The 27,824-nt window shown below is 41.1% G+C and overlaps 1 protein-coding gene across 2 annotated transcripts; it reads right to left on the bottom strand.

Annotated features, from left to right (window-relative positions):
• Positions 1–61: 61 nt before the first annotated feature.
• LOC133530326 (probable aminopeptidase NPEPL1) lies at positions 62–27,640 on the bottom strand. Of its 2 annotated transcripts, XM_061868232.1 has the most exons (12): positions 27,534–27,640; positions 20,828–20,991; positions 19,739–19,927; positions 18,970–19,135; positions 17,794–17,963; positions 14,088–14,315; positions 12,055–12,200; positions 11,895–11,959; positions 11,236–11,327; positions 7,659–7,835; positions 4,121–4,231; positions 62–2,664 (listed from the first exon to the last, which is right to left on the bottom strand). In XM_061868232.1, exons 1-12 carry the CDS (start codon positions 27,598–27,600, stop codon positions 2,560–2,562), a joined length of 1,680 nt encoding a protein of 559 aa, XP_061724216.1. In that variant the 5' UTR covers positions 27,601–27,640; the 3' UTR covers positions 62–2,559. The 2 variants fall into 2 exon arrangements, with proteins under 2 accessions (XP_061724216.1, XP_061724215.1); XM_061868231.1 differs by lacking the exons at positions 62–2,664; positions 4,121–4,231; positions 17,794–17,963; ... (2 more) ...; positions 20,828–20,991; positions 27,534–27,640 and adding an exon at positions 15,921–17,113 and having other exon boundaries at positions 7,312–7,835.
• Positions 27,641–27,824: the final 184 nt, after the last annotated feature.

Below are 27,824 nucleotides of genomic sequence, written 5' to 3' on the forward strand. Positions count from 1 at the left end.
GAACCCTTCATGGGCGAGTCCGACTCGCCCTTGGTCGCTTTTTAGTATTTGTTGTTATAGCGGCAATCTGTGAAAGTTTCAACTGTCTAGCTATCACGGTTCATGAGATACAGCCTGGTGACAGACGGACAGCGGAGTCTTAGTAATAGGGTCCCGTTTTACCCTTTGGGTACGGAAATCTTAAAATAAGTATATAATGGTCATTCAGTTTTTCAATGTTTTTAGTTTAGTTTAGTTTCTTTATTGGTAAAAAGACAGGTCACAGTTATACATAATTCTATATAAAAATTAACAATGAAAGTTTACGGTTCCTTAATAGTTCTTACAATATTTTTTTTTTTAATTATCTCCTTCATAAAATCATCGACAGAATAACATGCTTGGTCTAGTAGTAAACATTTAAGTTTTTTAGCGAATAATGAGTCGCTTTCAGTCAATTTAATGTCATTAGTTTAAATTTTGTTGTATATTTTGGGCCCAATAACACTGAGTGATTTTTGGACCTTCGCGAGTCGTTGAATAATGTAAAGATCACAACGCCATATAAATATAATACAAAATTTATTCCCGAAATTGCGCTTCGTATATTCTTACAATAACGATTATTTTGAAAAAAAATTTGGAGAATACGAGACAAAATAAAAAAAATAAGGCTTAATACACAAGGGTGTACGAGAAGTGTGTCGCAAGATATTGTGTTGTAATTATGAACCGTGAATAGTAATTTTTTAGCTTTTTGTCAAAAAAACTTTGGCGCCACTTTTTGATATTTAACAAATTTAACTCATATCAGTGAAATAATAAGGATCAAAGTCCAATGGCGTTCTAAAAGTTTTAATCATGCGTCGAAAGACAGCAGTAAATTTACTGTGGCTACAAAATTTTCTTTGACAATCCACCTCTATTTCAAATTCTCTTTAGTTTGGAAGTGAAATAATAAACGTGTTATTAAGAGTGAAAATGACATAAATGCAAGTTAGTGCTTACAAATATTAAAATTATAACTAACAGGGTTTCAAATATAACGGCAAATCATCTTATACTTTATTCCATTCGGCGCTAATCACGTCACGTTGTCGTTTTTCTTACACGAAGCATTTTCGCTACATACCGGGAAACCCATGTTATCGTGTACGACGTAGCTCAGCGGTGAATGTGTTAACGCCGATGTATTATAATTTATAATTGAAGTATCATTGTAACATTGTACAAGTCATTAAAAGCTAATGAATATGTTCTAAATAAAAAATTAAATGAATTTATTATGTCAAATACAACATTATGTGTAAACATCGCATACATGAGGTTTGTACAGAAATAGTTTAGGGAAAACGATCAAAACAATATAAATTTGCCTCTCAATTCGTCTAAAATATGTATTTTTAAAGAAATACATATTTATTTGTCTTTATTATTAAAGAGTTATAAGTATAGAAGTCTTATTATAGTTATTATTAATATATGTGTTTTTTACACATTTACTCAAATGTAAGGTTATTTTGGCTGAAAATATGACTGTATATATTATTATAATTAGCAGAGCCGGCTACTTAAAAAGGTCAAAAGTGATGTTTTTGAAAGAAAATGTTAACAAAAAACAAGAGTAACTTACAATTCTTTTCCATTATACTCGTTATTATCTGTGCGCAGACTTTCAAGTTTACTGCGGCTACAAAGTTTACTGTGGCTACAAAGTTTACTGTGGCCACAAAGTTTACTGTGGCCACAAAGGTTACTGTGGCCACAAAGTTTACTGTGGCCACAAAGTTTACTGTGGCTACAAAGTTTACTGTGGCCACAAAGTTTACTGTGGCCTCAAAGTTTACTGTAAATTTCGTTTATTATAGTGTACGAAATAAGACTTTATATTGTTTTGTTAATTGAACGAAACAAATCAAATGCAACTCTGTTTCAATCGGATACGATTTAAATTTCATCGAATTGAATAAGTACTATAGTAAGGACCGTGGGCTCTAGTAGGACGAGTCTCAAGGAGTGTCACAAAAGCATTAAGAGGAAAGAGGACGGCCGCTTCTCCTTACATACGTAGTCCCCATTTTCCTCCCTGGATATTGACTCCGAAAACCATAATATCCAGAGAGGGAAATGAGGACTACGTTAGTATGAATAGGCGATTTCGCACGGGTCCTTCATTTTCGTCTTAATAAGAGGGTCCGAGACATGACTATACTCTATCCCCCTTATTCATAAACGCCTACTAAAGTTAACAAGCCGCTAATAATCGTTTGTCCCTTTCCATCATACCAATACGTCGGAAAGGGACAAACGATTATTAACGGCTCGTCGACTTTAGTAGACGTTTATGAATAAGGGGTATCTTTAGGTATTTAAATAAAAGTAAACAAACAATTTGTACATTTTCGGGTAGTTATAACATTTATTGGTTAACCAACCAAATACAAAACCTGACTTCAACCTACATTATTTGATCATGTAATGTTTTCATCTACCCTCGACTGGCTTGAGTCATTCGAGGGTAGATTTTGTTTACTTTTTTAAAATACCTAAATATAAAGGGGGGGGGGGGTGAGGGGGGTGTTAGCAGGAGTCGGGCGGGCAGAGCGCGCGCAGCAGCTTGTTGTGCGTGCAGGCGCCGAACAGCACCGTGAGAAGCGCCACGCCGTACCCGGTGGCCCGCTCGCCCTGGACATATTCGCATTTTATTATAAAACCGTGTTACTAATTATCCTAAAATCCATATAAACTAAATTAAATTACATAGATAGTTTATTTATTCATATAATTAAATTATAGATCAAATAGATTTGTTGAAATTTAATTCTTTGATTATTTTAATTACAGTGGAACCTGGATAAGTGAGAAACCTTAGACAAAACAAACCTCTATAACTGAGATTAGTATTTTGGATTTTATATTCACATTTACCTCTATAATTGAGACAAAGAGGGTATTTACCTCTTTTAATGAGACTATACAAGGTGCCCGTGAGCATTGCGAGTCATTTTAACTAAGCATTCCTGGTAATATTTAGAAACTAAAATGTCATAAAATTTTCTGGATTAGGCCTAGTTTCAGAGAGAATTAAATGTTTTTCGAAATTATTCTTTCGCCATAAGTCGGTACAAAACACATTTTTGACTGCGGTATTGCCACTTTGAGGTCTAGTCTGGACATACCTATTGATTGACATCGAAAAATTAAAAAAATGTGTTCGAGAGACTACCCCCAAAAACTTTGTAGTTAATTTTTGGTTATATGGTTATCAATAAAAATTACGTTTTATGTACAGGAGTGTTCAAAAAAAAGGAAGAAAAAAGTCATATAACATTTTTTGTTTCTGTTGGCATCAGGAATGCACCGTTAAAATCTCTCGCAATGCTCGCGGGTATTTGCAAGAATAATTTTACTCAATTGTTATTTACTAATTCTTACTTTTATCATAAATTCCGCATTTGGTTAATTGTGTCTAAAGGTTTTCAAGTTTTATTAACTTAATTTAAATAGTTAAAATTATAGAACCGAAAGCCAAAATATTGATGAGTAACATGAAAACCAAAAATTAATTTCCATTTATTAAAATGGTGAGACGCAATAAGACGCAATAATGTGACAAATTCCTATGTAAAATCATTGAAAATTAAATTGGAAAAAAATTACTTGAATAGATTTTAAAATTTCACTATTCATAAAAGTTCACTCAATGTTCTGGAAAACAATGATTATTTTACCTTATTTTTATTGTTAAAAATTACAACTCATTGATCATGTTTACAAAATAACTTACTAATTCACCACCTCCATAACTGAAATAACCTCTATTTTCACCTCTATTGAAATAAAATCCCTCTGTAAATGAGACAAACATTTATTTATACCCGCCTAACTGAGACCCCGGGTAAGTGTAATACCTCTTTAAGTGAGACAAATTAGCCCTTAAAGTTTCAGTTATCCAGGTTTCACTGTATATAATATTTTAGTATTAATATGTGCATCCTTGTTTTACCCCTCACCTTCTATTTTAAGTTCAAATTTCTGCGATTCTGTATCTAGAGATTTATGAAATCGGTTACCGTTCTGATGAGTAAGGACATATCAGACATATCTGAACCCGGCATCTATGAATAAGATGTATACGTACGGAGTGTGCCGGCGCCGCCATGTCGACGTGCAGCCAGGCGCCGGGGAAGTCGAACCCGAGCTGCGCCAGCACGAACAGCCCGGCGCACGACGGCTGCGCGTTGTTGCGGTCCTGGGTGCACGATCATTTCATCAACTACGACTATTTAGAGTAGGGAATAAAATTCCGGAGAAATCAAATGTTTTTTTCGGGAACTTTTTCCTGATTTTTTCCCTTCGGCCGCGTACGCAACCAGAGCTTCGTAACCAGATGCGATCTAAAACTATTTCTGCCTTGTACGAAACCGGTTGCGATCAAAAACTAATTTCGTCTTACCCGTAACCAGTTACGATCGAACACTTCTCGTTCTTATACGAAACCAATGTCTGGGCCAGCTATAGGTTTTTTTTTCAAATATTTTGTCATGATACTCATGATAATTTCTTATCCTGAATGTCAGTGCTCCATGTCTCTTAAGCCAGTGTCTTTTAAGGAACAAGGTTACATTGTATTTGCCAACAAAGTATTTGAATATTATCAACTGGTACAATTTTTGTGTTCTGATTTTTGACTAGATATATAACGTGTACAGTACTTATACTGTATAACAAGGTGTATAAATATAATCTTAGCTGACTTTATCAACGGTCGAAAGGTTTCGTACAACAAAGAAAAGTGTTCGATCGTAACTGATAACTAGTAAGGACGGAATTAGTTTTTGATCGCAACCGGTTTCGTACAAGGCAGAAATAGTTTTCGATCGCATCTGGTTACGAAGCTCTGGTTGCGTACGCGGCCGAAGGGGATTTTTTTTCCTGTTTTATTCAGAAAAATTAAATACGTCACACACAACGCCACTGATGAGTGATAACAGTGTCAAATATATAAAATGCGAGAAACTAACACATTGGACGTGCAACCTTAACCTTCCTGTTCAAATTCCCAATTAAATTCGTATAAAATAAAATAAAAATTCCGCTTTATTCGTTTTTTTCGGAAGTATTGCAACTGAAATTTGCATTGTTTTTTTCGAAAGAAACTTGAAAAAACGAGTCTTTTCGTATTTTTCAACGCTAATTTAGAGGCTAGTTTATTGTTTTTGAGCGCTTTTGCACTTTTTTATATTACATTATTTGCCTCTTTTTATATATTATTATATTCGAAGATCCAACAGCTGTTAATATGCCATATAGGTTTTATATATATGACTCCAGTCAATACAGACCCTCGCGGTTTTCATCGACTTTTGATTCTTTACTTCTACATTAATATTATAATAATAATATTATAAAACATTATTACACAAATTGACTAAGTCCCACAGTAAGCTCAATAAGGCTTGTGTTCAGGGTACTTAGACAACGATATATATAATATATAAATATTTATATAAATACTTAAATACATAGAAAACACCCATGACTCAGGAACAAATATCCATGCTCATCACACGATTAAATGCCCTTACCAGGATTTGAACATGGGACCATCGGCTTCGTAGGCAGGGTCACTACCCACTAGGCCAAACTGATCGTCAAACAACATCTGCACTATAGATAAAATTATAAGACACACGGCTATCAGTCTTCAATCTTTTATCACCATTCCGGTCTGCCGGATTTCGAAAGAAATGAAAACTTATTTTTTGTGGTAGTTGTGATACTCACCGCGACGCTATTCTTCATGTCGGCGACGCAGGAGCTGAACTCGGTGAAGTGCAGCTCGGGCGCGAAGGGCAGCGCGTGCGCCAAGTCCCCGGCGCGCAGCCCCGCCGCCACGCAGCGCCGCTCCAGCCCGGCGCTGTTGCACAGCAGCGCGGGTGGTACTTGTGGTACTCACCGCGACGCTATTCTTCATGTCGGCGACGCAGGAGCTGAACTCGGTGAAGTGCAGCTCGGGCGCGAAGGGCAGCGCGTGCGCCAAGTCCCCGGCGCGCAGCCCCGCCGCCACGCAGCGCCGCTCCAGCCCGGCGCTGTTGCACAGCAGCGCGGGTGGTACTTGTGGTACTCACCGCGACGCTATTCTTCATGTCGGCGACGCAGGAGCTGAACTCGGTGAAGTGCAGCTCGGGCGCGAAGGGCAGCGCGTGCGCCAAGTCCCCGGCGCGCAGCCCCGCCGCCACGCAGCGCCGCTCCAGCCCGGCGCTGTTGCACAGCAGCGCGGGTGGTACTTGTGGTACTCACCGCGACGCTATTCTTCATGTCGGCGACGCAGGAGCTGAACTCGGTGAAGTGCAGCTCGGGCGCGAAGGGCAGCGCGTGCGCCAAGTCCCCGGCGCGCAGCCCCGCCGCCACGCAGCGCCGCTCCAGCCTGGCGCTGTTGGACAGCAGCGCGGGTGGTACTTGTGGTACTCACCGCGACGCTATTCTTCATGTCGGCGACGCAGGAGCTGAACTCGGTGAAGTGCAGCTCGGGCGCGAAGGGCAGCGCGTGCGCCAAGTCCCCGGCGCGCAGCCCCGCCGCCACGCAGCGCCGCTCCAGCCCGGCGCTGTTGCACAGCAGCGCGGGTGGTACTTGTGGTACTCACCGCGACGCTATTCTTCATGTCGGCGACGCAGGAGCTGAACTCGGTGAAGTGCAGCTCGGGCGCGAAGGGCAGCGCGTGCGCCAAGTCCCCGGCGCGCAGCCCCGCCGCCACGCAGCGCCGCTCCAGCCCGGCGCTGTTGGACAGCAGCGCGGGTGGTACTTGTGGTACTCACCGCGACGCTATTCTTCATGTCGGCGACGCAGGAGCTGAACTCGGTGAAGTGCAGCTCGGGCGCGAAGGGCAGCGCGTGCGCCAAGTCCCCGGCGCGCAGCCCCGCCGCCACGCAGCGCCGCTCCAGCCCGGCGCTGTTGCACAGCAGCGCGGGTGGTACTTGTGGTACTCACCGCGACGCTATTCTTCATGTCGGCGACGCAGGAGCTGAACTCGGTGAAGTGCAGCTCGGGCGCGAAGGGCAGCGCGTGCGCCAAGTCCCCGGCGCGCAGCCCCGCCGCCACGCAGCGCCGCTCCAGCCTGGCGCTGTTGGACAGCAGCGCGGGTGGTACTTGTGGTACTCACCGCGACGCTATTCTTCATGTCGGCGACGCAGGAGCTGAACTCGGTGAAGTGCAGCTCGGGCGCGAAGGGCAGCGCGTGCGCCAAGTCCCCGGCGCGCAGCCCCGCCGCCACGCAGCGCCGCTCCAGCCCGGCGCTGTTGCACAGCAGCGCGGGTGGTACTTGTGGTACTCACCGCGACGCTATTCTTCATGTCGGCGACGCAGGAGCTGAACTCGGTGAAGTGCAGCTCGGGCGCGAAGGGCAGCGCGTGCGCCAAGTCCCCGGCGCGCAGCCCCGCCGCCACGCAGCGCCGCTCCAGCCCGGCGCTGTTGGACAGCAGCGCGGGTGGTACTTGTGGTACTCACCGCGACGCTATTCTTCATGTCGGCGACGCAGGAGCTGAACTCGGTGAAGTGCAGCTCGGGCGCGAAGGGCAGCGCGTGCGCCAAGTCCCCGGCGCGCAGCCCCGCCGCCACGCAGCGCCGCTCCAGCCTGGCGCTGTTGGACAGCAGCGCGGGTGGTACTTGTGGTACTCACCGCGACGCTATTCTTCATGTCGGCGACGCAGGAGCTGAACTCGGTGAAGTGCAGCTCGGGCGCGAAGGGCAGCGCGTGCGCCAAGTCCCCGGCGCGCAGCCCCGCCGCCACGCAGCGCCGCTCCAGCCTGGCGCTGTTGGACAGCAGCGCGGCGTGGTACTTGCCCGTCGCGGTGCCCTGCCGTCAGCACTTATATGTAAGTAAACTAGTAGTTCGCTACGAATTGAGAACTCGCGGTTCGCCAAAAAGATTATATCAATTAAATACACATGGCCATGATGGGGATGGAGCCGCCCGGTAAGCAAAGAATAGGGTTGTTTCCATCTACAAATCTTAGGGCAGAATTGTATCCCAATAAATTCTTTTGGATTATAAGAACATGTTAAACTACTTTTAGGGGACCTGTAATGACCATATTTTTGTAAATATTTAATTTAAAATATCTTTTGGCACACGTCACGTGACCAAACTCGAAACGTATTTGAAGATTCTGATGACGTCACAACTCTCGGATTGACACTGTTGACAGTTAGGCGATAAACAACAAATGACAAATGTCAGTTGACAGTTCGTATCTTCTACGTGTGTATGTAGTTATGTGTCAAACCGTAAACTGTGACGTCACACTATTTTCAAAGAGCGTTTTGGGCGCGAAAGCATCTGTCAAAATATATTTTGTTAATTTAACATATTTAAAGCCGTTTATAGTATAAAAGTTGAATTTTAGGGCAACTTTTAGTTGATATAGAACGTAATACAAGCGTTTCAAAAAATTGGAAACAACCCTATTGCCTGTGTTGGGAGGCACCGCGCTTTTTTTTTTTTTAATTCATTTAGGATCACCAACAGACAATACATCAGAGAAAAAATAATCTGTAGCTTACATAACATTAAGGGTAGATGTTTGTCCAATTATAGGTAATGTCCAATTTTAAATCAACACTTCATAGCATACAGGTAGCATAAGTGACATGTGATGTCAGGTTAAATAGATTAAGATGTTTTTTTTTCCTGTTTAAAAAATGGCCGCATCTTGCCATCAAACGTTAAAGTTTGCCACGACTTAATTGTAAAATTATAGCAAAAAAATGATAATATATAAATAAAATGTAAATAATAAATCATACTTATACAAGGTGGCCAAAAAATATGTGCATTCCCGTTGCCAGGGTGGTTTTGGGATTATACTGAGCAACTTTTACTATGGGACCAACCCCGAAATAGCGAAAAAAATTTCTGGCTGTTTCATACATTTTAGCTGGTCCGTTATGTATGTATGTATATACTTTATTGTACATAGAAATAAAAACACGAAAAACACAGTTACAGAGTAAATTAAATACAACAAAGGCGAACGTATCCCTGTATGGGATCTCTTCCAGTTAACCTTTGAGGAAATGAGTAAAACAGAAGTAACGGTGAATGAATGACAAACACAAACAAAAGTGTACAATCACTGAAATGAATGAAATGCACGTTTTGAATACACATTGATACAAATATAAACCAATATAATATATATTATATCTATATATATATATATATATATATATATATATATATATATATATATATAGATAGAAAAATAACCATAAAATAATGCATACATATATATATAAATAAAAATAAATAAATATTCAATATATAACCTATCTATCTATGGGAGGGTAAATTTTGTTTTCGCGAAACTTCCCTGGTAACGGGAATGTACATTTTTTTGGTCACCTTGTATACATAGAAAACACCCATGACTCAGGAACAAACATCTGTGTTGATGACACAAATAAATGACTGTACCGGGATTCGAAACCAGGACCATCGGCTTCACAGGCAGGGTCACTACCCACTAGGCCAGACCGATCGGCAGTTAACTAATTTCTGGTGTCTGCGTGGGATGATAATGACTTGTAAAATAAAAACTATCCTATGTCCTCGGACCTCAAATAAAATCCATACATAAAAGATAACATATAGACAGACAGAGTTACTTTAATATTTATAATATCAAAGACAATTTGAAATAGAGGTGGATTGTCAAAGAAAACTTTGTAGCCACAGTAAATTTACTGACACATGAACTTTTAGAACGCCATTTGACTTTGATCCTAATTCTTTTACTGATATGTGGTAAGTTTGTTAAATATCAAAAAGTGGCGCCATCTTACTGGGCATAGGCTAAAGGTTAATATGGCGGCATCGTTTGAAACCATGCCGCCGTACCTTTGGCCTTTGATCTATTAGATGGCGCCACTTTTTTGATATAATAAATTTAACACATATCAGTGAAAGAATAAGGATCAAAGTCAAATGGCGTTCTAAAAGTTTTAATCATGTGTCGAAAGTTGGCAGTAAATTTACTGTGGCTACAAAGTTACTCTAACAACCCACCCCTATTTCAAATTCTCTTTGATAATATTAATATTATGTATTTGTTTCTGCCTCCTAACTCTTATGATAATCAAAAATAGAAAAAAATATTTTTTTTTTCGTACAATGATAATATAATTTTAGTCCATCGCTTTCACCCAATAGCCCAGTTCATTTTAGATTCCATCAACTCTCAAATAGTCCTTACACCCTGGCGGGTGCTGCCTCTGCGTGCGTCCCATGACACGGGCAAGGGCAACATCCGCTAGGTGTACCCCTTACATTTCATTAAAGTGTCAAAAGGGCCTCTACGTGTTGGCTTCGGCTCCGCGCACGCCTCCCAAAGGTCCGGAACACCATTGTTCCGTGACGGGAAAGACATAATTTTTAGAGTGAGAAAAACTAATACTGTTTGGAGTCATGGTCTGAAATAAATCTTATACCTTTAAAGTTTAAACGAGCAATTCTTGTATATATATATATATATATATTTCTGTGATCTCGGAAACGGCTGTAACGATTTCGCTGAAATTTAATATATGGGGGTTTTTGGGGGTATACAATCGATCTAGATTAGTCTTATGTTTGGGAAAACGCGTGTTTTCGAGTTTTCATGCGTTTTTCTTTCGACGCAGAATATGGTCGCTAATTTCGTGTTGCCGGCCACTGTCCGTCTGGTCCAGCGGGTTAAGACGCGGACGGCTAGAAACGAGTGTTACGGGTTCGAATCTCACCTGGTGACTATCTTTTGTTTTTTTTTTATATATGTTCAAGTTTATATATAATTTTTTTAATTTTTATTGTTTTAGACAAGTTTAATTTAGTAAAAAAAATGTAGTTAAGATTATCACCTATACACCACCATATTACAATAAATAGTTATAACCGAGCAAAGCTCGGTCGCCCAGGTACTGTTTTATTAAAGCAACGACCTGGCACCGCTATAAGGGCGCCGGCGGCGCGCGCACAGCCTGTACCGATACTCACCGTTGCGGCACACGCTCTTCATGATAAACTCCATGCTTAGCTCGGCTCCGTATTGCGATTTGTTCACTTCAGGGATGGCGAGCTTAATTAATGAATGTAAGAGAATGTTTGAGAGGAGTGAATGTGGTAATTATATATAGTGACTGAGTTTGTGACGCTATGGTGTTAGCTGTAAGTTGCAAATGTAATTTAAACGAATAAAATAAAATAAAATAACACGTGCCTGTGCTCCGGTGAGCGTGGCCACGTCCACGATGGTGTCGGCCTTCAGGTCCCGCTGCGCGTACACCACGCCGTCGCTCAGCACGAGCCGGCCTGGGGAATACTGATTATTACACTATTTCACAATACTACATTACAATACAAGTACATTACATTTTGACGACCAGTTTGGCCTAGTGGATAGTGACCCTGCCTACGAAGCTGATGGTCCCGGGTTCAAATCCTGGTAAGGGCATTTATTCGTGTGATGAGCATGGATATTTGTTCCTGAGTCATGGATGTTTTCTATGTATTTAAGTATTTATAAATATTTATATATTATATATATCGTTGTCTAAGTACCCTCAACACAAGCCTTATTGAGCTTACTGTGGGACATAGCCAATTTGTGTAATAATGTCCTATAATATTTATATTTATTTATTAATTTAAGTGTCAATTACATATTCGCACATGTATCACACAACGTTTTACAGTACTGGTCCTTTGAATTGTCGACATAGTTACGTAATGTGCTAATTATCGCACTAGTGCGGTAAAGTAGCACCAATGTACTTCACTAATTCATTTTGACATTTGCGTGAGAGAGGGAACATTTAATAGACGTTTGCAAAGGTTGCATAAACTATATATATATAAACTTGTTAATAGACGTTTTACCTTCAGCATCGGTGTTGTTGATTTCCACGGTGCGGCCCGAATACAGCTGGTGGATATCGTCAGGTCTGTAAATAACAAAACAATGTGACTATATTGCCCCATCAGAGTCCAAAAGGGAAGATTTTTAGAAAATGATTAGAATTTGAAGTGATTAACGTACCTAGTAGCATCAGGGCCGACGGCATTTTCAGCCAAGCAAAGCACGGCGTGCAGGTTCACGGTGGGCTTGGCTTGCACGGCCGCCGCGAAGGCTCCCAGCACGGCCGCCGCGCCCGCGCAGTCGCCCTTCATGCCCACCATGGAGGTCTGACAACAAATATTTATTGTAACAATAAAAAATCATCACTATAGTATGTGTCATCCATGAATCCCCGCAGTTTTGTCAAATCTAACCATAAATGACAATAGTCAAGACACGCGTCGTCGTGAATGACACGATCTATACTTGGTACGCGCATGAGATGAATTGAGCTACCCATGCTGGCCCAAAGCCGGGTCAGGACTTCACATACACCTATGTATTCACGGTGTTTTCCTTTAACGAGCAACTGGTAAATCTTATACCTTTAAACGAGCAATTCTTGTATATATATATATATATATTTCCGGGATCTCGGAAACGGCTCTAACGATTTTGCTGAAATTTGGTATATGGGGGTTTTTGGGGGTAAACAATCGACCTAGATTAGTCTTATGTTTGGGAAAACGCGTGTTTTCGAGTTTTCATGCGTTTTTCTTTCGACCCAGAATATGGTCGCTAATTTCGTGTCGCCGGCCACTGTCCGTCTGGTCCAGCGGGTTAAGACGCGGACTGCTAAACGAGTGATACGGGTTCGAATCTCGCCCGGTGACTAACTTTTGTTTTTTTTTTATATGTTCAAGTTTATATATAATTTTTTTTTTTTATTGTTTTAGACAAGTTTAATTTAGTAAATAATGTAGTTAAGATTATCACCTATACACCACCATATAACAATAAATACTTATAACCGAGCAAAGCTCGGTCGCCCTGGTACTATTAAATAATATTAGGACATAAATCCCTGGCACGAGCCGGGGTCCGGGACATCCGCAATGTGTGTTACATGTGTTACCTCTAGTACACCAACGCTTTTCCCACCAACATTTATAACATACGTTTAAATGTCTCCGAAAATTGTTCCATGGTGTCCGGTGTAGAGTAAAAAAAAAAACAACAAAAACATTTTGATTGTAAGTACAATAGTAACTTAAATTTTGTTGTGCACTTAACCCAAACTACACTTTTATCAAAACTCGATTAAGCCGCAAGTTAACATTGACTTCCTATTAAATTTCCCCAGTCATCAAAATTCTAAGGCACTTGCGACAGACGCACAAGCTTAAAATTTCAGACAACTAGTATACAAAGCGGTATTTCAGTCATTTTATTCGATTTAACATTTCCATCCTCACCACTTAGAAAACTGTGGAATGAACTGTTGCCTGCGGTATTTCCGGACCGATACGACCTTCAAACCTTCAAGAAAAGAGCGTACTCCCATCTTAAATGCCGGCAACGCACTTACAACCCCTCTGGTGTTGCAGGTGTACATGGGAAGCGGTAATCGCTTACCATCAGGTGATCCGTCTGCTCGTTTGCCTCCTCTACCATAAAAAAAATAATAATTAACTCACCCTAGCCTTAATGCTAAGACTGCCAGTGTCGTAAACGATGCCTTTGCCGCCCCCAAGCCACACTTTTATCAACTTACACGTTGTAAGACAGGACACTAAAGCGGGCTGGCAATTAGCGGTGCGGCCGACGCCGTACATGCCTATACTTTGAGTATACACTGACTCACTCACTAATCATCAAAATTCTAAGGTACTTCTAACAAACACAGAAGCTTCAAATTTGGAACACAACTAGTGTTTGGCTCATAAAACAAGGAAAACATTAAAAATCTGAATTTGACTCACCCTTGCCTTGATGCTAAGACCGCCAGTGTCATAAACAATACCTTTTCCGACCCAAGCCACACACTTACCAACCCCCGGCACGTTGAAAGACAAGGATATTAAATCAGGCGGGCAATTAGCGGCTGACTCACTCACCGATCATCAAAATTCTAAGGTACTTCTAACAAACACAGAAGCTTCAAATTTTGAACACAACTACAGCTGGGCTCATAAAGCAAGATAAATATAAAAAAAAACCTGAATTTGACTCACCCTTGCCTTGATGCTAAGACCGCCAGTGTCATAGACGATGCCCTTGCCGACCCAGGCCACACTCTTGTCGACCCCGGGCACGGTGTAGGACAGGGCCACCAGGGCGGGCGGGCAGCGGGCGGCGCGGCCGACGCCGTGCAGGCCGCCCATGCCGCGCGCCTTGAGTTCCTCACCGCGGATAATGGTAGGTTCGGGGAGGTCCAGCTCTTTGGCTACATGGCAGGCTTCCTGAAAATATACAATCAATAAGTAAAGCTAGCCCAGTCGGTAAGGCCTGCGAAGCTAGCTCTACGCAAAGCTGTGTGTTGAAAAGGAAAATTAATTCAATATAACTTGTATCATTTGGTTTGGCCTAGTGGGTAGTGACCCTGCCTATGAAGCCGATGGTCTCGGGGTTCAAATCCTGGTAAGGGCATTTATTCGTGTGATGAGCATGGATATTTGTTCCTGAGTCATGGGTGTTTTCTATGTATTTAAGTATTTATAAACATTTATATATTATATATATCGTTGTCTAAGTAAGTACCCTCAACACAAGCCTTATTGAGCTTACTGTGGGACTTAGTCAATTTGTGTAATAATGTCCTATAGTATATTTTATTATTTATTAAAAGTACCCAACACGCTCGCTGTGTTTTCGCGTTGAATCGTGATGGATAACCACCAGGAATAACCCGGAGCGGGGTTCAGGTCCCTAAAGCAGGACCGTACCTCTGAGTACCGACACCCGGTGGTTTCCATCGCGAGAGGTACAAAAAATAACTTGCCAAGCACGCTTACTTTTCCCGCTTTCTAAGAGCGGCTATCTCAGCAGCTGTTCCTGCTAAAAAATCTGCTGTGGAGTTACTGATCTCATGCCCGAAAATGTTAAATCCGGCTATTAAAATCCCGAAATTTTCTTTTGACCGAACGCGTTCTGTCAAAAAACCGTTGAATTTTTAGAAGGGTCACCAATCTAACGTAATCTAACACAATGGGTTTTACAGGATGCTTTTTTCAAAAGTTTGAAAAATGTAACAGTTTTTTTGTTTAAACGCGTTCGGTCAAATGAATATTCGGCAAATGAAACATCGATCAAACTGTCTGTGCAACTTACGTGCGCAGCAAACGTGCTGACGCAAAGCAAATAAATAATAATAAATAAATAAATATTATAGGACATTATTACACAAATTGACTAAGTCCCACAGTAAGCTCAATAAGGCTTGTGTTGAGGGTACTTACTTAGACAACGATATATATAATATATAAATGTTTATAAATACTTAAATACATAGAAAACACCCATGACTCAGGAACAAATATCCATGCTCATCACACGAATAAATGCCCTTACCAGGATTTGAACCCCGAGACCATCGGCTTCATAGGCAGGGTCACTACCCACTAGGCCAGACCGGTGGTCCTTTTGCGCCCGGAATTCGTGGTGAATTTAATATTTTGTGTAATTTTTAGTGCATTAGTTTTATGTTAAATATTTCATTAGGTATTGTATAGAATCCAAGCGCGTAGAATCTGCAGCCGCCTGGATGGCAGCCAGCTCTTCACTTGACAACGTGTTGTCTATAGTCTGTATCTTTAGGTATTTAAAAAAAGCTAAACAAAATCTACCCTCAAATGGCTCCTTAAGGCAGTTGAGGGTAGATGAAAACATTACATGATCAAATAATATAGGTTTAAAGTCAGGTCGTTCAGTGACAGATCCAGGCGGTTTTGTATTTGGTTGGTTAACCAATAAATATTAAAACTACCCGAAAATATACAAATTGTTTGTTTACCTTTTTTTAAATACCTAAAGATACAGACTATAGGGAGGGATCTAGCGACACTAACCTCGATGAATTTATCCACATTCATGATATTCCACGGTGTGTCCGCAATTTTAGCAGCGAGGCGGGTAGAATCCGCAGCCGCCTGGATGGCAGCTAGCTCTTCACTGGACAACGTTTGTCTAGGGAGGGATCTAGCAACACTAACCTCGATTAATTTATCCACGTTCATGATATTACATGGTGTATCCGCAATTTTAGCAGCGAGGCGGGTAGAATCCGCAGCCGCCTGGATGGCAGCTAGCTCTTCACTGGACAACGTTTGTCTAGGGAGGGATCTAGCAACACTAACCTCGATTAATTTATCCACGTTCATGATATTACATGGTGTATCCGCAATTTTAGCAGCGAGGCGGGTAGAATCCGCAGCCGCCTGGATGGCAGCTAGCTCTTCACTGGACAACGTTTGTCTAGGGAGGGATCTAGCAACACTAACCTCGATTAATTTATCCACGTTCATGATATTACACGGTGTATCCGCAATTTTAGCAGCGAGGCGGGTAGAATCCGCAGCCGCCTGGATGGCAGCTAGCTCTTCACTGGACAACGTTTGTCTAGGGAGGGATATAGCAACACTAACCTCGATGAATTTATCCACGTTCATGATATTACACGGTGTGTCCGCAATTTTAGCAGCGAGACGGGTAGAATCCGCAGACGCCTGGATGGCAGCTAGCTCTTCACTGGACAACGTTTGTCTAGGGAGGGATCTAGCAACACTAACCTCGATTAATTTATCCACGTTCATGATATTACATGGTGTATCCGCAATTTTAGCAGCGAGGCGGGTAGAATCCGCAGCCGCCTGGATGGCAGCTAGCTCTTCACTGGACAACGTTTGTCTAGGGAGGGATCTAGCAACACTAACCTCGATTAATTTATCCACGTTCATGATATTACACGGTGTATCCGCAATTTTAGCAGCGAGGCGGGTAGAATCCGCAGCCGCCTGGATGGCAGCTAGCTCTTCACTGGACAACGTTTGTCTAGGGAGGGATATAGCAACACTAACCTCGATGAATTTATCCACGTTCATGATATTACACGGTGTGTCCGCAATTTTAGCAGCGAGACGGGTAGAATCCGCAGACGCCTGGATGGCAGCTAGCTCTTCACTGGACAACGTTTGTCTAGGGAGGGATCTAGCAACACTAACCTCGATTAATTTATCCACGTTCATGATATTACACGGTGTGTCCGCAATTTTAGCAGCGAGACGGGTAGAATCCGCTGACGCCTGGATGGCAGCCAACTCTTCACTGGACGTGTTGCCTATGGAGGGATCTAGCGACACTAACTTCGATGAATTTATCCACGTTCATGATATTACACGGCGTATCTGGGATTTTAGCAGCAAGGCGGGTAGAATCCGCAGCCGCCTGGATGGCAGCTAGCTCTTCACTGGACGTGTTGTCTAGCAGGGAAGTTTCTAGCGACACTAACCTCGATGAATTTATCCACGTTCATGATATTACACGGTGTGTCCGCAATTTTAGCAGCGAGGCGGGTAGAATCCGCAGCCGCCTGGATGGCAGCTAGCTCTTCACTGGACGTGTTGTCTAGCAGGGAAGTTTCTATCGACACTAACCTCGATGTATTTATCCACGTTCATGATATTACACGGTGTGTCCGCAATTTTAGCAGCGAGGCGGGTAGAATCCGCAGCCGCCTGGATGGCAGCTAGCTCTTCACTGGACAACGTTTGTCTAGGGAGGGATCTAGCAACACTAACCTCGATGAATTTATCCACATTCATGATATTACACGGTGTATCCGCAATTTTAGCAGCGAGGCGGGTAGAATCCGCAGCCGCCTGGATGGCAGCTAGCTCTTCACTGGACGTGTTGTCTAGCAGGGAAGGTTCTAGCGACACTAACCTCGATGAATTTATCCACATTCATGATATTACACGGTGTATCCGCAATTTTAGCAGCGAGGCGGGTAGAATCCGCAGCCGCCTGGATGGCAGCTAGCTCTTCAGTGGACAACGTGTTGTCTAGCAGGGAGGGATCAAGTGGGCCAATGCCTTCGTCTTCAAGTTCGCCTTCTGAAAAGAAATTAGTGATAAGGGAACTACTCAAAAAATTGTTAGGGATCACCAACTTTTTGGATATCATACTATTCATACTTATGAAATGAAAATCTTTATTTTAGGCAACTAGCTCGCTTGTGTCATATACCCGTAATATTTATGTCACAGAAAATCTCTATAACTTCGTGTCGTGGGCCATTTCAAGTACTGGGAGTAAAGTCGAGCTCAGAAACAACTTTACACGCTGACAATCGCTGACAAAGAGGCCGGGAAACGTAGGGTTGCAGGCCAAGTAGATATATACGGCTGAGCGTAGCGAAGCCGGATAGAGATACGCGGCCGGCAACCCCGTTTCGCGCCGAGATATGTATAGTGCTTTTCTCAAACTTGCAATAAAAACAAAAAATTGTAGTTAAATTGTTTTGTGGCGACCTCCTCGACTCGCCACTGTATCAGCGGTGTACAACCTTACGCGCTAAGTCCGCGCGCCTGCGCGATGCGCCACCGCCGTTGCTTAACAACGAATATGCACAACAAATCACCGTACCAAGCTAACTGAAGCTAGTTGATGGTTGGATACCAAGACGTTGTGTCACAATTTGACGTTAAAAAACAAAAGAAGGTTGCTATACAGTCCTAGGTGTGTAAGGCAGTATGAAATTCCTTTACATATCATCTTCACTCATCGCACCTGATATGTAGTATTTCCGGACCTAATTTGACGTAAGTCATGTAATCATTTCATAGCAAGTTTGAGAAAAAGAATCTTGTTTCAGCTGCTTGGCAAAGAGAAGGGTGTAATAAGTTTAACCGCCATCCCCATTATTCATAAACGTGTACTAAAGTTACGATGCCGCTAATAATCGTTTGTCCCTTTCCATCATACCAATACGTCGGAAAGGGACAAAGGATTATTAACGGCTCGTCAACTTTAGTAGACGTTTATGAATAAGGGGGTATGTGTGTGCAGTGTGTGTGTGTAGCATAACAAGTTTGATCCCATGGCACATATGATCCTCACCCCTCTGGTCCTCGCCGGCGAGCTGTATCTCGACGTACACGGTCCGGGCGAGCGGCGCGTCGGCGGCGGCGCCGAGCGGGCCGGGCCCCGAGCGCGCGCTGTACTGCGGGTAGCAGCGCGCCACCGCCACGGCGCTCGCGTACACGTCGCGTTTGCGACAGATCAGCTGCAATTTTAATTTTTTTGAAGCGAAAACTTCTTTAGCGGCGCTGTGCACTTTTTGAAGAAATGCTAAACTCGCGGCAGGTCACGTGACCGACAGATTCAAAATTCGTAAGACGGACCCGTGACCTGATCGAAAAACTGTTAGAATGAAATAATTGTAATAGTTCTAAAGTGTATATTTTTTATGTACCTAATATAAATTGTCATGTTAGTGTACGATAGCGCAATAAATGAATATTGTATTTTATCACGTAAATGATAATACTTTTATACTGATAATTAAAGCAATTCGTGCAAATTATTCTCTAACCATTCCAAAATATCAAAAATGCACAACATTAATATTCAAGTTTTCACTTCTGCCGGCACTCCCGGAGTTCAACCCGTTGTTTTTTTTATACTACGTCGGTGGCAAAAAAGCCTACGGCCCGCCTGATGGCAAGCAGTCTCCGTAGCCTACGTACGCCTGCAACTCCAGAGAAGTAGGCCAACCCCCCCCCCCCCCCTCGTTAAGCTCAGCATCGGGCGGGCCGTATGCTTTAAAAATCTTTATCATTTTCTTAGCCTAAAACTTATTGCAACTTGCAATGAGCATTGTACATACCACAACGTATTCATGTTCCCTCGGCGTCCTATGCCACGAGCGCACAAGTTTAGCGAGCGCGTGCGAGCGAGACGGAGCGGCGTGTCGCGAGCGGCGAGCTGGCAACGACGCGAGGCCGGCGCCGCGGGGCCACAGCTCCACGCATTCGCCGGGGGACGTGGAGACGCAGGAGAGACCGCGTTTCCATGCCTGAAATATATGTACATGTTAGACGTTCTAAAGCTAGATTACTTGAACATCTGTCTCAGTCTTCGAGCAACACCGGCTTCTGACATGTTGAAAGGGAGGAGCCCAAGCAATATGTTACCGTACAATCGTTCTTCCATTATTTACGGGGGGGAACATGCACACAGTCGCACTTCTAACTCACTATATATAAAATCCAATCTGTAATGACGACACACGTCAAAGACAAATCTTGCACACCACGATCTCTTTTTCTGTACGGACGAATCACAACACGCACCGGGCTATGCCCAGTTGGGCATGTGCTTCGGCAAAGGGGAAACAGTGCGAATGCCGACTCCCTTCCCGGTGTTGCTCGAAGATCTCATGAGGCCTAAATAATATAGGCTAAAGTTACCAATATATTTAGTGACTCAGATCATGCCATGTCCCACTATGGAAATGGCTTGTTCTTCAGGGTCTGAGGCCTAAATATTATGGGCTAAAAATATCAACCCCTTTAGTAACTCGTGGTTCAAGCTTGCACCGCAAATCGTGCCATGTCAGAGGGCCTACCGCGATCCACTTTTGACCTGTTGCCTCTCTGTCGCACTTGTAAATTCGTACGTAAGTATGACAGAGAGGCAGCACGTCGAACGTGGTTCGCGGTAGGCCCTCAGAGCGTTGAGATAGGCCACCTGACTCGCTATGAGGGTGGGTTGTTCCTCAGGGTCTGAGGCCGAGAGGCTCCAACCTAGTATATATGCGCTAAAATACCAACCTCTTCAGTAACTCGTGGTTCAAGCTTGCACCGCACATCATGCCATGTGACCACCAGCGCCACCTGACCCACAAGGGTGGGTTGTTCCTCATGGTCTGAAGCCGATAGGCCCCACCTAGTATAAATGGGCTAAAAATACCAACCTCTTCAGTAACTCGTGGTTCAAGCTTGCACCGCACATCATGCCAAGTCAGCGCGTTAAGATGGGCCACCTGACCCACTATGAGGGTGGGTTGTTCCTCAGGGTCTGAGGCCGAGAGGCCCCAGCGGAACTTGACGCTGACCGCCGAGTTCGACATAATGCGAACTGTGGAAAAGATTTAACATGTTTGTTAACTGACTTCACAAATCAGTTTTAATACATTTTGTACTAAGCAGAAACAACAATCACATAAAAAAATAAAGAATAATTCACCACCTCGGGCAAGATTTGAAACTTAAGACCTCTAGGAAAACAGAGGGCCTACCGCGAACCACGTTCGATGTGTTGCCTCCCTGTCACACGTACGGATTTACAAGTGCGACAGAGCATTCGTATCTGTATCGAAAGATGGCAGTAAATTTACTGTGGCTACAAAGTTTACTTTGACAATCCACCTCTATTTCAAATTCTCTATGAAATTACCGGCCAAGAGCATGTCGGGCCACGCTCAGTGTAGGGTTCCGTAGTTACTCTTCCGTCACAATAAGCTAAACTGGAGCTTAAAGTATAGTAAATTGTTTACCAAGGGATGAAACGGTACCTTTCACCCGAGTCAAACAAATAGGCAAATTTGCATAATCAGTACCTAATTAAAGTAGGTCTTTTTTACTATGAAGGGAAAACTTTTTGCGATAACTCAAAAACAGCTAAACTGATCATGTCCGCTATAGTTTTCATTTAATGTCTTTCTTAAGCTCTACTTCCACAATTTTTTTCATATTTTTTGGACCTATGGTTCAAAAGTTAGAGGGGGGGGGGGGACACATTTTTTTTTTCTTTCGGAGCGATTATCTCCGAATATATTCACTTTATCAAATGTTTCTTGAAAACCCCTATTAGTTTTGAAAGACCTTTCCAACGATACCCCACACTCTAGGGTTGAAGCGAAAAAAAAATTTCACCCCCACTTTACGTGTAGGAGAGGTACCCTAAAAAAAATTAAATTTTTAGATTTTATTGTACGACTTTGTCGGGTTTATTGATTTATATATCCATGCTAAATTTCAGCTTTATAGCACTAACGACCACGGAGCAAAGCCTCGGACAGACAGACAGACAGACAGACGGACATGGCGAAACTATAAGGGTTCCGTTTTATGCCATTTGGCTACGGAACCCTAAAAACGAAGGAAATGTTGGAAAAAATCACATAAGCTCAAGAAGGCTTGTATTGTGAGTACTCAAGATAACGGTAAATATAAAATATACTCAGGAACACACACGAATAAATGCCCTTACGGGGATTCGAACCCAGGGCCATCGGGTTCATAGGCCGGGTCACTATCCACTAGGCCAGACCGGTGGTCAAAAAATAGAATAAAACAATTTAAACGGATTACATCGCGTATAATGAACTTATAATACATCCAGAATAATCCAGGTGAAAAAAACTCGAAACATCGGGATATGTTCTAATGTCTATGCAATATAAGGGTCGTTCTATTCTTATTCCCCTGGAATCCCATTGCCCTGGCTATAAATATAAATAAATTAAGTTTAAAAAACACTAGAAAAACACGCTTTTATAAATGCACGCAATATAATAGGTTATAACCTTGAAACCTGATCGTGTTCAAAGTCCATTACGTGACCTTTCTCACAAGTGCACACACGACTATGATACGATATTCCATCATGGAATGCCAGTGCCTATCTTCTGGCTTCATCATCAGACCTTGAAACCTAATTGTGGCCAAAGTTCATTACAAGACTTTTCTAACAAATCCAAACACAGCTATGATACGATGTTCCATCATGAAGTTCCAGTTCATATCTTCCGGCTCCATCATCAGATCAGTTCGACAGTACCATATTATTGTATTGCCATCAGAACTACATACAGCTGCCAATTTTCATGACGCTACGATCCTTGGAAGACGGTTAAATTAGTTACCTTAGATTCCATTACATAGTTACATACAGGTCGACCTAATAAAAGCGTGTTAATAAATAAATAGAACAGAATAGTTTATTGCATATCACATTAAAAGCATGGATGGAATGGAACATATAGGTATACATGTGACATCCTGTAAGGGCACAGAAATATAAATATATCATTTATTTCAGGCAATGCTCATAAATAAATAAATAAATAAATATTACAGGACATTATTACACAAATTGACTAAGTCCCACAGTAAGCTCAATAAGGCTTGTGTTGAGGGTACTTAGACAACGATATATATAATATATAAATACTTAAATACATAGAAAACACCCATGACTCAGGAACAAATATCCATGCTCATCACACGAATAAATGCCCTTACCAGGATTTGAACCCGGGACCATCAGCTTCGTAGGCAGGGTCACTACCCACTAGGCCAAACCGGTCGTCAAAAAAAAAAAAAATTTTAGTATTACAAATCAGAACTTACAAGACCATTGTTAATACATACAGAAATTAATATAGGTACCTATTCGCAAATTCTCAGGACATTCCCCTTAGCTATTTTGGTGGTAGATGGAACTTGGCACGAGTTATACGGTCACCAAACATGAGATGCAAATAAAGCGGAATATCCTGGGAATTTGCGAATATGTACGGTCAGGGAAATGAGATTTTCCTAATATGTGTGGTCAGGGAAATGAGATTTTTGTAGAACTTAAAAGGGAAAACATTTATTCAGCAAATAACAACAGATTATAACAATAGAAATTAAATAAATAAATATCGGATACAACAAAATTAACTATGATCAAGTTCAGAAGTCAGTCTGTCAGTCGGAGTGTGGAAGCCCCCACCATCATCGAAACCGAATAATTTCGCTGCTGGCTTCCATTTGTGGCGGATGGCTCGAATGCACATGCTGATGGCTCTAATTATTGAAGTTATATACGAGCCCTACAGCCCAAAACGCGAGGCAAGAATCTGTCCAAGATTTTTGTAGAATGACCCATAACCTGTTTAAATTATTTGTCTTTTCACATACCTAATATCTGATGAAAGAACAAACTATCATGAACTGCAAATGGAAAGTTGGAAACAGTAGCGTTTGCTCCAAATCCCAGTAAAGACTGCATTATCTATTAGAGTACTACGTTAATTATATTTGTTATCTGATATCATTACAGCTGTAACCACAGCTGTTGATACCTTATCATTGTTGGAATATAAGTTGTTGTACATTATACTTATGTACAACCATACTAATACAATATATTTATGTACAACCAGCTGCAGACAGAGGTGACCCCTCCCTACCCCCATGCAACCCCGCATACAATCAGTCTATGCCATAGATGGTAGGATCGTATAGATGTGCTATACCGCGTGCGCCTGTGAGGCACAGAACATACGCAAAGCGACAAAATTAAAAAAAAAAAGTTTTATCATTCCTGACAACATACTAAAAACAACCTACGTAATTTGGTCGGGTTATTTGTTGCCCACCATAAACCGTGCTAAAATTTAAATAAAGAAAATTAAACTGTCAAGGACAAACAATTGTAACGCTTTCTCTGCTACTCCTACTGAAAGATACATAAGATTATCCCGTTCTGTCAGGTCACCACTCATGCCCAATCCATACTAAATAGGTATTCATGGTCTATGCAGGGGGGTCACCTCTCTGCAGCTGATTATACATTCGTAACATATTGGTTACAAGTTATTTTGGGACAAAAACAGATACAAACACAATATAACAGTGCTACAAAACGCAACAGTAGGTTTTCCAATGTCTTTATACGTGACCGCGGCTGGCAAAAAGGTTATTTGTATAAAGATACATATATAGACACATTGCAATGTTTTGCCGATCGCGGGCACATATGGTTATGCTATTTTAAGTAGATATGCCTATTTCTGAAGATAATTAATATTTAGCTTAGCACCATGATAAGTACTTATATTGTCATATTAAGAATCAGAATCATTTATTCGTGAAACTATAAAATACACAAGTATAATACAATAGGAACATTAAAACATCAATACATAAGTTGTTTACCATGAACAATGTAATTTATACAACTCATACAACATACAATTTATATAAGAACTTGAAAATCGTACTGTTCTGATATTTCCTTAATACACAATACGATTTTTAAATTTTATTACAGTTTATTCATATCAATTTGTCTAGTCTCATGTAATTATTACCAAGTAAAACTCATGTGTCAGTTGTTATATTATGCTGTCAGTAAAAATACGTCTTGAAAGATAATATATCTCAGTCAATCATAAAAAACTACTATAATTTATTAATGAATAGGCTCAAACGGCGCGCGCTTTTTCCTAGCCCGAGCGCTGCCTTGGCCGAGGCACATCTACACTGGCCGTTTTGTGCGCAAGGAGATTGCCTCGCGCGTATGCTCGCTCTGTGTGGACGCGCGTATTGACTTCTTTATGTTTTATTTTAATATGGCATTGTTTAAGAACAATAAGGTATAACAATGTGCAAGCAAGTTAGTAAATGGTTTGTTGCTATCAGAGATAAATCTCACTCACGATAATCTGAATTCATTGCTTAAATACTTTGTTTATTTTGCAGATATGTATAGCAAATAAATTGATTAAATTCTTATGTAAGGGCTACAGATTAACAATGCTTACACTTAAAAATGATTGAAGTGTGCCAAAGGGAAGCCATTGCAACAATAGGGTTGTTTCCAATTCTTTGAAACGCTTGTATTACGTTCTACATTAACTAAAAGTTGCCCTAAAATTCAACTTTTATACTAGAAACGGCTTTAAATAAGTATGTTAAATTAACAAAATATATTATGGCAGATGCTTTCGCGCCCAAAACGCTCTTTGAAAATTGTGTGACGTCACAGTTTACAGTTTGACACATAACTACATACGCACGTAGAAGATACGAACTGTCAACTGACATTTGTCATTTGTTGTTTATCGCCTACCTCGCAACAGTGTTAATCCGAGAGTTGTGACGTCATCAGAATCTTCAATGACGTTTCGAGTTTAAATTCAATATTATCATCATATTTTTGTAAATATTGAATTTAAAAGATATTTTAAATTCAATATTTACAAAAATATGATCATTACAGGTCCCCTAAAGGTAGTTTAACATGTTCTTATAATCCAAAAGAATTTATTGGGATACATTTCTGCCCTAAGATTTGTAGATGGAAACAACCCTATTCATCCAACCAGTACTAGTAGTAGTAGTTGTTAGTTTAGTACAAAAACAAAATCAATACAGCTTAAGAGGAAAAGGGACAGCCGCTACTCCATACAAAGTCCCCATTTTCCATGGATATGGACATTATGGAAAATATATGTACATAATTTGACGTTACATGTATTTTAAAATGCTCCATCTTATAATAATTAAAAATACAAAAAAAACAAATGTAGGGGCACAGCTGTTTGATATACAAGTAATTGTGTCAAAATATTTATGTAATGTTAATATCCATAGAGGAAAATGAGCATTATGTTTGTATGAAAAGGAGTTTGTATGGAGGCCTTGCATCCACTTTCGTCTTAAACCAATTTTTGATTGCTGGTTTGTGTAACAATTGATTCAATTAATAGTTCAGGTTTTAAATTGTTTTAACCTTACTTTTTTAATACTACATTGGTGGCAAACAAGCATACGGCCCTCCTGATGGTAAGCACCGTAGCATATGGACGCCTGCAAGTCCAGAGGTGTTACATGCGCGTTGCCGACCCTTTAAAAACCTGTACACTCCCAAACCCTAAACTAATCAACCTGACTCTCTTAACAAGACTTGGTCATATTCTAAGTCCTTCACAGTGTGTGCTGTACAGCTGTGGAACACATTGCCATTATCCCTTAGACAGTCACAGTCGGTAGCATCACTTAAGATAAACTTGCATAAGTTATGGCTCTCCAATGACTTGTGTTCTGGTTGAGTACTAAGTATTTCTTATTTAATTTTGATAATGTATATATAAATAAATATATATATTCATGTTTTACTTTTGACTCTTAATTGCTCAAAGGTTGACTGGAATAGATCCCTTATAGGGATAAGTTCACCTTTGAACATTGCCAACATTTAAAAAAAATTGTATTTACGTATCTCTTATGTACAATACATACATACATACTAAGCTTACTAATATTATTTCTCAAATATAATATGAGTCTCTACTTTGTATCCTTTAGAGTGTCCATATGTGACGTTTTCAACTAGAGGTACCTTTTTGGTTGTCAATAAGGTTGATTTCATATTAAAGCTTTATGGAATTTGTGCCTTATTGACAACCAACACCAAGTACCCTACTGGTTGAAAAGGTCACATATTAGCATGTTTGAGGGTCATTGACCTTACATGCCAACAGCAATATTTGGCAAATACAACAAAGTATTGGCTCAAATCTCAATGTTTTTAATTTTGAAACAGTTTATTTTAAGTAAAAATTCGAAGAGATGGTTGCCAAAAACTTGTTTATTCCAATCAAATACCTAACCTAATCGTTATGCCTAGTCAACAGAATATTTAATGCTGTTGAACTCAATGAAAAGTAATGTTACTTATATATTATTTTATTTAACAGTTCAGTATCCCATTTCCATGAACTCTTTGTAACATTGGTGTTTAATTTGAATAAGCGAAAGTAAATAACGCCTGGAGCACAGAATACGACCGTTAGATATTCTAAAAATAGTCGTTCAATAAATAATTATAAAAAGTTCGTTCACCTGACACTAGAGCCGGATGCTGTTTAAACGCACTTATATATGCACTAAATGTTCTTAAGATTAACATGATTACTTACATAACTAAAACATGTCAATTATCAAAACAAACATAATGAAAATAGTCAAAAACGAACAGACGCGCTAACTTTAAAACGATTGAGAAGCTAAGCTTACCGTTAGTCCTTCGCGTTCAATTATTCACTGATTTACTGCATGAGTGTTGTTTCTATTATACAAAAACGTGCAGCGTGACGAAGAAAAGAAAGAGTATATAACAAAGCAAAGCTATTC

The sequence above is a fragment of the Cydia pomonella genome, chromosome 22 (assembly GCF_033807575.1).
Source record: "Cydia pomonella isolate Wapato2018A chromosome 22, ilCydPomo1, whole genome shotgun sequence".
Classification (NCBI taxonomy): domain Eukaryota; kingdom Metazoa; phylum Arthropoda; class Insecta; order Lepidoptera; family Tortricidae; genus Cydia; species Cydia pomonella.

Excerpts from the sequence above, each read along its gene's own strand:
- LOC133530326 (XM_061868231.1), bottom strand. The coding sequence starts at position 17,096 with ATGAACGTGGATAAATTAATCGAGGTTAGTGTTGCTAGATCCCTCCCT. Across the intron at positions 11,960-12,054 it reads GTCGGCCCTGATGCTACTAG|ACCTGACGATATCCACCAGC; the intron begins GTACGTTAATCA and ends TGTTATTTACAG. Across the intron at positions 11,328-11,894 it reads CAACAACACCGATGCTGAAG|GCCGGCTCGTGCTGAGCGAC; the intron begins GTAAAACGTCTA and ends AGTATTCCCCAG.